The sequence below is a fragment of the Dryobates pubescens genome, unplaced genomic scaffold (genome assembly GCF_014839835.1).
Source record: "Dryobates pubescens isolate bDryPub1 unplaced genomic scaffold, bDryPub1.pri scaffold_56_arrow_ctg1, whole genome shotgun sequence".
Classification (NCBI taxonomy): domain Eukaryota; kingdom Metazoa; phylum Chordata; class Aves; order Piciformes; family Picidae; genus Dryobates; species Dryobates pubescens.
Genome location: NW_026530778.1, coordinates 202085 through 210817, shown reverse-complemented (window position 1 = coordinate 210817; position 8733 = coordinate 202085). Strand labels below are relative to the sequence as shown.

General features: G+C 51.0%; 1 protein-coding gene across 1 annotated transcript; it reads left to right on the top strand.

The window, feature by feature from the left end:
* The first annotated feature begins 5570 nt into the window (after window positions 1–5570).
* On the top strand, window positions 5571–6503 carry LOC128899757 (olfactory receptor 14A16-like). Its single transcript, XM_054179440.1, has one exon. It carries the CDS (start codon window positions 5571–5573, stop codon window positions 6501–6503), a length of 933 nt encoding a protein of 310 aa, XP_054035415.1.
* Window positions 6504–8733: the final 2230 nt, after the last annotated feature.

The following is an 8733-nucleotide window of genomic DNA, read 5'->3' as shown; positions in this document are numbered from 1 at the left end:
CAGCATTCAGAAGAATATCCATGATTTTGTTACCTTTCTCGAAGACTCATTGATGAACTGGATGTGTTCTGGAGCACCACCTTCCTCCAGAGCATCATGGATCACTGCATGACAGATGCTTGAGCTGTGGATCCATTGGCAGTCTGTTGAAAGTGTACTGGATTCCTCTCCAGGTGAAAGCAAACTGAGGCCTGCATTCCTCTGCTATGGGAATAGAGAAGGCATTAGCAATGTCTAATGGTAGCATACCATTTGGCCTCTTTGGATTCCAGCTCATACTGGAGTTCCATCATGTCTGGTACTGCTGCACTCATAGGCGGAGTTACTTCATTCAGGGCTCGGTAGTCCACTGTCAGACGCCAGTCTCCATTCGGCTTTCGCACAGGCCACACCGGACTGTTGAAAGGTGAATGAGTTTTGCTGATGACTTTCTGACTCTCCAACTGACGAATCAGATTCTGAATGGGCAACAAAACATTCTAAAACCCACAGCACCTTCATTTCGTTTCTCCGGCTGAGACGAGCAATAAATCAACTTAATTACCAGGCCCCACATCGGTGAGCCAAAAAAAAAGGAATGTGGTGGGTTGAAAGGAAAGGCTCTGCTTTCCCTCCCCCACTGAAAAAGAAACCGTGGCTAACTCAGTAATTAGAAAAAAAGCAGACTATGTATTTACAAGCATGTATAGGAAGCAGATTACATGTAACACCACAAATACAGGGATTTTACAATATATACAGGAATATACAGCAAATGAACTCAACCAGAAACCAGACCACCCACAGAGGGGCTTCCCCCTGTGCCCCCTTCACCCCCCTACCTCCCTTCTCCCCCCAAAGAGGTAGAAAAGGAGACATGGCGGTTAGCAGGACAGGGGAAAAAAACCAGAGGCCTGGTACAGGAGAGTTAGTTCTTACCTCTTAGTTGGCCAGAGGCCCAGAAGCAGTCCAGCTGAAAGGGACAGCGAAGGAAGGAAGACTGAGAGAAAGTCCCAGCCATGCTGGGTCCAATCTCACCTCCCCCCTAGACCAGCCAATGAAATTCATTTAGGATACCAAAATATTTTATAAGCATTTAGCCAGTGTGCCCCTTCCTTAAAGGCACAGCCTCAAACAATCACACTTACTATGTACCAGCTGCAGGGAAGTTTGAACGCTACAACGGTTTGCTGAAGATCACTCTCAAAGCCATGGGAGGTGGATCTGTGAAAAACTGGGAGAAACATTTAGCTCAAGCAACCTGGCTGGTGAATAATAGAGGTTCAGTGAACCGAGCTGGACCAGCACATTCAGATCTGCTACAGAAAGTAGAAGGTGATAGAGTTCCTGTTATTAGAGAAAAGAACCTGTTAGGTAAAACTGTTTGGGTATTTTCGCCCTCAGGAGAGGCTAAACCTGTCCGAGAGGTGGTTTCAGCAGAAGGTCCTGGTCACACTTATTGGGTAAATCAAGAGAATGGTGAAATTCAGTGTATTCCACAAAGAAATTTAACTTTAGCTGAGAGAGTTTAATTTCAGACTGTTGTACAGCTACATCACGTCCAAAGGAAGAATCCCTGAGGAATCTACAGTGCACGAACCCTGAGAACTCTGAGAGCCCTGAGTCAACTGAGAGTCCCTGATCCCTTCTCTTTGCTTCATCTGTGAAGAGACAAACTGTTTTCTCTTTTCTTGTTTCCTGATTTTCTTGGACTTCTGAATCATCTACAGCTGAGGATAGCCAGAACGGACTACGAACTTTCCTTCCGAACTGTAAATATTGTTTTGGATTGGATGGACAGTACGAACAGCCAATGAGATTGTTTAGAAGGGGTGGACTGTGACCATTTGAGGCTGTGCCTTCAAGAAAGGGACAGTTCCTGGAACACTCTGGCTGAATGTTTTGGTGGAAGAATGAAAAAAAAAGATCAACCTAAAAGAATTTCATTGGTAGATTGGTAGAATGCAACTTTAAATTTTTAGTTTTAGTTCAGTTTGAATCTCATTCAGTTCAGTCTGTCTGTTTCAGTCTCTCTGAGCAACAGCTGTGTTCGGTCTGTGCTGGCAGGTGCTGATCTTCAACTAACCAGATAAGAAACTAATTCTTGCATACGCTTTGAGCTAACAGAATTTCCTCCTTAATAATGACCTTTCTCTCTTTCTAACCCTTTTTTTGGACAAAAGGGAGGTAGGGGGAGAGGGAGACCCTCCTGGCTGGAGGAGGGAAAGTTTTTTTTCTGTGTTACATTCTTTGCTGTGTATTTCTATATATATAGTAAATACTGTATATTGTGTATATATTCATCTGCAATTCATCCTGCTTGTAAATACAGCTTATCTATTTTGCTTATCTGACTGAGTTAGCCATGGTTTCTTTGTGTGCGGGAGAGAACTGAACTTCCTTTCACCACCACAGAGGCTCAGGGCACTGCCATAACAGTGTGCACATGGCTGAAGAGTGGTTTCAGAGAGGATGGAGCTCTTATGGGGAGTGGGAAGAGACCAAAACCTCCACAAAGAGCAGCTTGGAAGATTCAGAGTGGAGATGAGGCCAAAGAAATATCCCTCATAGGGCAGAGCTGCTATGCATGAGGCCATCCAGAGGTGTCAGGAAGTGGCAGGGAGAGCTGAGACAGCTCAGGGAAGGGATGGAAATGGCAGGGGGAAATCTGGCGGGGGAAGCAAGATTGGTGTCAGCAGCCTGAAGGGAAAGAGCTGCAGGCGTGGGACAGTGTAGGACAAGCTGCAGTAGGGATGGCCAAGGGCTCTGGCAAGGCTGAGGCCCAATAGGAACAAGGTCTTTGTCCCCTTGGCTCTGGCAGTTGCCTCTACCACCAAGGCCTGGGAGGAGAAAGATTTCTTTCACGCTTCTTCTGGGGGTTCTTCTAGTCCAAGGGCAGTGGTCAGGGCTTGGCCTTTCTGCTTCCTAGACCAAAGGCAAGTTTTTATCCCCTCTACTTTGCCTTTGTCTCCCTGCAATCCTGGCCTCTAACAAGCTGCTCGAACGAGTCCCTGGGGAGCCTTTGTCAGTAACAAGCCTCAGTGAGGCCAATCAGTGCTTCAAGGTACTTTGGAGTTTGCTTCTGCCTTGGACTTCTTGAAAGGCTTCTTGGCAGTACCTTGGCAGAGTCTCCTGGCAGTACCCAAGGATGATGTAATCAGCCCCAAAATACCCCATGGGGCTCATTAAATACTGCTGAACATCTAATTGTTGCCAAGGTTTCTGCAGCTAATTGGAAAGGGTTTTATTGCAGAAAGCATCTGATAAAAAGTACTTTTAAAGGTACATTTCATTACTTTTCACCAGCAAATCATAGCAAAACCTGACAAGGTCCTACCCTGCTCACTGCTCATCCTCACTCCCCACTGCCCCCAGCAGAGCCACAGGTGAGGGACAGGATCTGCCTTGCCAGGGGATGGGGGTCAGGGCTTGGCCCTTTGGATCAATGAAACCCCTCCAGGTTTCTTCAGCAGCAGAGCCACCTTTAGCTGCTTGTCCTGACCTGTCAGCACTGCCTCAGTTCTCTGCTCTCCCCACAGCCTGGAGATGCTTCAGTGCCTCCAGTGATGCTTCCCTTGCATCCACTGTCTCCTTCTGCTCTAACCAGACCTTGGGGACCCTTTCCCAGTATGGTTCACTGGGACCCATTAAGAGTAGAAGAAACTTCAGAGTTTGAATCTGACTTTGACTTCTGGAGAGGTTTCATCAGCTTCCTCTCAGTCCCTGCGGTTCATGGACTTGGCACCAAAGCCACCAGAGGGCTCCTTTAAATGCCTTGGGCTGTTCTGTTGTGCTGAGCCAGGCCAGGATCCTGGGCTGGAAGGTTGCTACTGGCAAGCAGGCAGAGCTGCAGAGACATCTCTGGCCAGGAGCAGCTCCTCTGCACAGCACAGCAGGGCTGAGGATACTGCCCGAGGATCTCAGAGAGATGAGGGGGCAGAGAGAGCTTCGAGGTGGCCAGGACTGGGAGGATGCTGAGAGCTCACTGGAGGAGAAGTCACTGCAGTCACTGACACTGTGAGGCTGTGGGTGCGGGGCGGTTCAGGTGCAGTTCCAAGAGGAATCTTCTGAAGCTGGCACAGCCACAGCTGATGCTGGCTGTGGGGAGAAACTGTGGGTGGATGGAGCCACCCCTGGCAGTGCAGAGCAGGGCAGGGTGGGGCAGGGTCCTTCTGCTCTGGAGAGGCTGCTGTGTGGGTCAGGGCTGCTCACAGCTGCAGCTCAGCACCAGGGAACTTCCAAAGGGATGCTTCAAGGACAAGGTCCAAGCAGGGTCTGCTCTAAAGAGAAAAGAGTTCCTGAGTCTGTGTTTGCAGTTTCCTATTCTGAGGACAAGGGAAAGTGGGGAGTGAGAGGTAGCAAAGGACCATTCAAGTTGGAACAAGTCCTTGAAACTGGGGAGGTGTATCTTGGAGTGGTCAGGAGGTCTGCTGGGAGCCTCCTAAAGAGCCTTCAGCCACTCCTCTGCCTGTGGACAGCACCAGCAGCACCCTGTCTGGACTCATCAGGATGCTCCCAGCCAGTGCCCTGCAAACAGGCAGGTTTCTGTAGGTGAGTGCAGAGGAGCTGGACTAGGCTCTGTGAACAGGGCAAATCCATCACACAGCACACTCCTGCCAGGGTGAGAACCTCCAGGCAGCAGGGATCTGATCAGGGAAGGAGAAGAAACTGAACCCAGCAATGTTGTGGGAGGGAGCATTCAGACATCTCCATCTGATCCCCTCCAGGGCAGAACCTGCCTCTGAGCAAGGCCCTTGGACTCCTCTTCCCCAGAGAAAAGCCTCAGGGTCATGGGCTCCAAGGTGTAAAGCACCTCCTCTGCAGCCAGAGCTCCAGTAGAGGCAGAGCTGCCACAGGAGAGGAAATGCCATTGGGTGTTGCAATGAGCCCTGAGTGTGCTGGGCTGCAAGTGTGGTGCTGAGACCTTGAGAGAGGCTGAGACACTGAGTGGTCTGTGAGGGATCCCTCTGCTCTCAGCAGGGTCTGGTGGCTTTTCAGGGGCACATGGGAGTGTGATCACCTCCAGCTCAGCAGGGCACAAGCCCAGAGAAGTGGGGAAGTAGCAGCAGGGCCAAGCAGCTCCCCTCACTCTGCTCTGAGCCACAGGCAGCCTCTTGCCTTGCAGGCTTCTGCTCTCTCTGTTCCCCCTGAGGGCAGCAGAAATGCTGTGCATGAGAACTTGTGACAGCCATGACCACTCTGAGGGTGAGATGTGGGCAGCTGGAGTACAAAAGCCTAAAATATTCAGGAACTGCCTTTTTCTACCCTCTCTCCTTAGCACTGGGAGATGCTGAGAAGACTTTCTGGTTTGGAACTCTTTCCTCTGAAAGTGGACACCAGACCTTGCTGCTGCCTCCAGCACTCCCCTGCTGCAGAGAAGGACTGACTCAGCAGCAGGAAGCAGGAAGAGTCTCTGCTCTTCCCTGCATGCTCAGTCAGCACAAGAGTCCAGCAACAGAGCTGGAGGGAGGTCTCCTCAAAAAGAAAACTTCAGTCTCTGTATCCGGGGCTGAGAAATGGCTTTGGTTGTGCTCCATTGACTTGTGACTGCCTTTGCCTTTTGGCTTCTGCACTGTGCACAAAGGGCACAAATGTCCAACAGCAGCTTCATCACCCACTTCCTCCTCCTGCCACTCCCAGGCACAAGGCAGCTGCAGCTCCTGCACTTCAGCCTCTTCCTGGCCATCTACCTGGCTGCCCTGCTGGGCAATGGCCTCATCATCAGCACCATAGCCTGGGACCACCACCTCCACACCCCCATGTACTTCTTCCTCCTCAACCTTGCCCTCCTTGACCTGGGTGCCATCTCCACCACAGTCCCCAAATCCATGGACAATTCCCTGAGGGACACCAGGGCCATCTCCTACACAGGATGTGTTCTCCAGGTCTTCTTTTATATATTCCTAATTGCTACAGAGTATTTTCTCCTCACCACCATGTCCTACGATCGCTACGTTGCCATCTGCAGACCCCTGCACTATGAGACCCTCCTGGGCAGCAGAGTTTGTCTCCACCTGGCAGCAGCTGCCTGGACCTGTGGCTTTCTCTATGCTCTGCTGCACACAGCCAATACATTTTCCCTGCCCCTCTGCCAGGGCAATGCTGTGGACCAATTCTTCTGTGAAGTCCCCCAGATCCTCAAGCTCTCCTGCTCCACATCCTACCTCAGGGAACTTTGGCTTCTTGTGGCCAGTGTCTGTTTAGTCTTTGTCTGTTTTGTGTTGATTGTGGTGTCCTATGTGCAGATCTTCAGGGCAGTGCTGAGGATCCCCTCTCAGCAGGGACGCCACAAAGTCTTTGCCACCTGCCTGCCTCACCTGGCTGTGGTCTCCCTCTTTGTCAGCACTGTAATCCCTGCCTACGTGAAGCCCTCTTCTATCTCCTCCCCATTCCTGGATCTGGTGCTTGCAGTTCTGTATTCAGTGGTGCCTCCAGCAGTGAACCCTCTCATCTACAGCCTGAGGAACCAGGAGCTCAAGGTTGCCCTGAGCCAACTGATCCCTGGCTGGTTTCAGCAGCAATAAACTCTTTGTCTTCTCCTGCAGAGCAGATCTGATGTCACTCACAGTCTGGTTTCTCTCTTTTGACTACTGCTGTTGTGCTCTGGCCTAAAAGTTCAGCAGTTCAGGCTGTGTTCAGTGTCTGCTGTCTTTGGACAGACCCCTACTGATTTACAGCAAGGTTCAAGGGAAGGGACTTAGCAGAGGCCGCTTTGTGATTTGCATACACATAGAGAAGGTGAACTGCCTGGTTCCTCCCTTTCTCTTCTAACTCCCTCTTAGCCAATTCTTCCTTTGTAAAGACACTCCCTCCTTTTGATCCCACCAATCCCTCCTCTTCTTTATGTAATAGTTGTCTTCACAAAATTCATTCCCCATTAACTTAATCCTTTCCTCTTGGCTCATTTCTAATGTTGGTCTTATTTGCAGATACATCATACTGCTCTTTTTTGTAGCCTTTTCTGGCTCACTTGAGATGGCTACAACCTGCACCTGCCTGGCTGCAGGATGGATAAGCCATACAAACCAGGGTGTCAGACATGGCAGAAAGATTAGAGCTGCTGTTGCACAAAGAGAGAAGAATGACTCTCATTTGACCCCCACCAGGCAACCAAGACAATGTGTCCCATTCCAGTCCTTGCCAGGTTTGGACTGGTCCAGGAGCTATTTCCCTGCTGTTGGTGGCTATATTTATTGCTGCCTCCCCATTGTCCTCAACCTTTAGGCACCAATCAGATGTATTAAACTTTCCACATCCACCTCCTTCCTCAGCTAACAGACAGTCTGGAGAGTCCATTTTGGTGCATTGCCTCTCACACCTGAGTTTGGTGTTTGGCTAATAGTACCTGTGGATATAGTCTACCTGGACACCAGCAAGGCCTTTGACACTGTCCCCCACAGCAAACTCCTGGCCAAGCTATCAGCCCATGGCTTGGACAACAGCACTCTGAGCTGGGTTAGGAACTGGCTGGAGGCTGAGCCCAGAGAGTGATGGTGAATGGAGCCACATCCAGCTGGCAGCCAGTCACTAGTGGTGTGCCCCAAGGACCAGTGCTGGGCCCCATGCTCTTTAACATCTTTATTGATGATCTGGACGAGGACATTGAGTCCATCATCAGTAAATTTGCTGACGACACCAAGCTGGGGGCAGGAGTTGATCTGCTGGAGGGTAGAGAGGCTCAGCACAGGGACCTCGACAGGCTGGACAGATGGGCAGAGTCCAAGGGCAGGAGACTGAATACATCCAAGTGCCAGGTTCTGCACACTGGCCACAACAACCCCATGCAGTGCTACAGGCTGGGGTCAGAGTGGCTGGAGAGCGGCCAGGTAGAGAGGGACCTGGGGGTACTGGTCGATGGTAGGCTGAACATGAGCCTGCAGTGTGCCCAGGTGGCCAAGAGGGCCAATGGCATCCTGGCCTGCATCAGGAACCGTGTGGCCAGCAGGAGCAGGGAGGTCATTCTGCCCCTGTACACTGCACTGGTTAGGCCACACCTTCAGTCCTGTGTCCAGTTCTGGGCCCCTCAGTTTAGGAAGGAGGTTGACTTGCTGGAATGTGTCCAGAGAAGGGCAATGAAGTTGGTGAGGGGTTTGGAACACAGCCCTGTGAAGAGAGGCTGAGGGAGCTGGGGTTGCTTAGCCTGGAGAAGAGGAGGCTCAGAGGAGACCTTATTGCTCTCTACAACTCCCTGAAGGGAGGTTGTAGACAGGCAGAGGTTGATCTCTTCTCCCAGGCAACCAGCACCAGAACAAGGGGACACAGTCTCAAGCTGCACCAGGGGAGGTTTAGGCTGGATGTTAGGAAGAAATTCTACAGAGAGAGAGTGATAGCCCATTGGAATGGCCTGCCCGGGGAGGTGGTGGAGTTACCATCATTGGAGGTGTTTAGGAGAGACTTGACAGGGTACTTGGTTGCATGGTTTAATTGATTAGGTGGTGTTGGATGATAGGTTGGACACGATGATCTTGAAGGTCTCTTCCAACCTGGTCTATTCCATTCCATTCCATTCTCTTCCTCTCCTCTCCTCTCCTCTCCTCTCCTCTCCTCTCCTCTCCTCTCCTCTCCTCTCCTCTCCTCTCCTCTCCTCTCCTCTCCTCTCCTCTCCTCTCCTCTCCTCTCCTCTCCTCTCCTCTCCTCTCCTCTCCTCTCCTCTCCTCTCCTCTCCTCTCCTCTCCTCTCCTCTCCTCTCCTCTCCTCTCCTCTCCTCTCCTCTCCTCTCCTCTCCTCTCCTCTCCTCTCCTCTCCTCTCCTCCC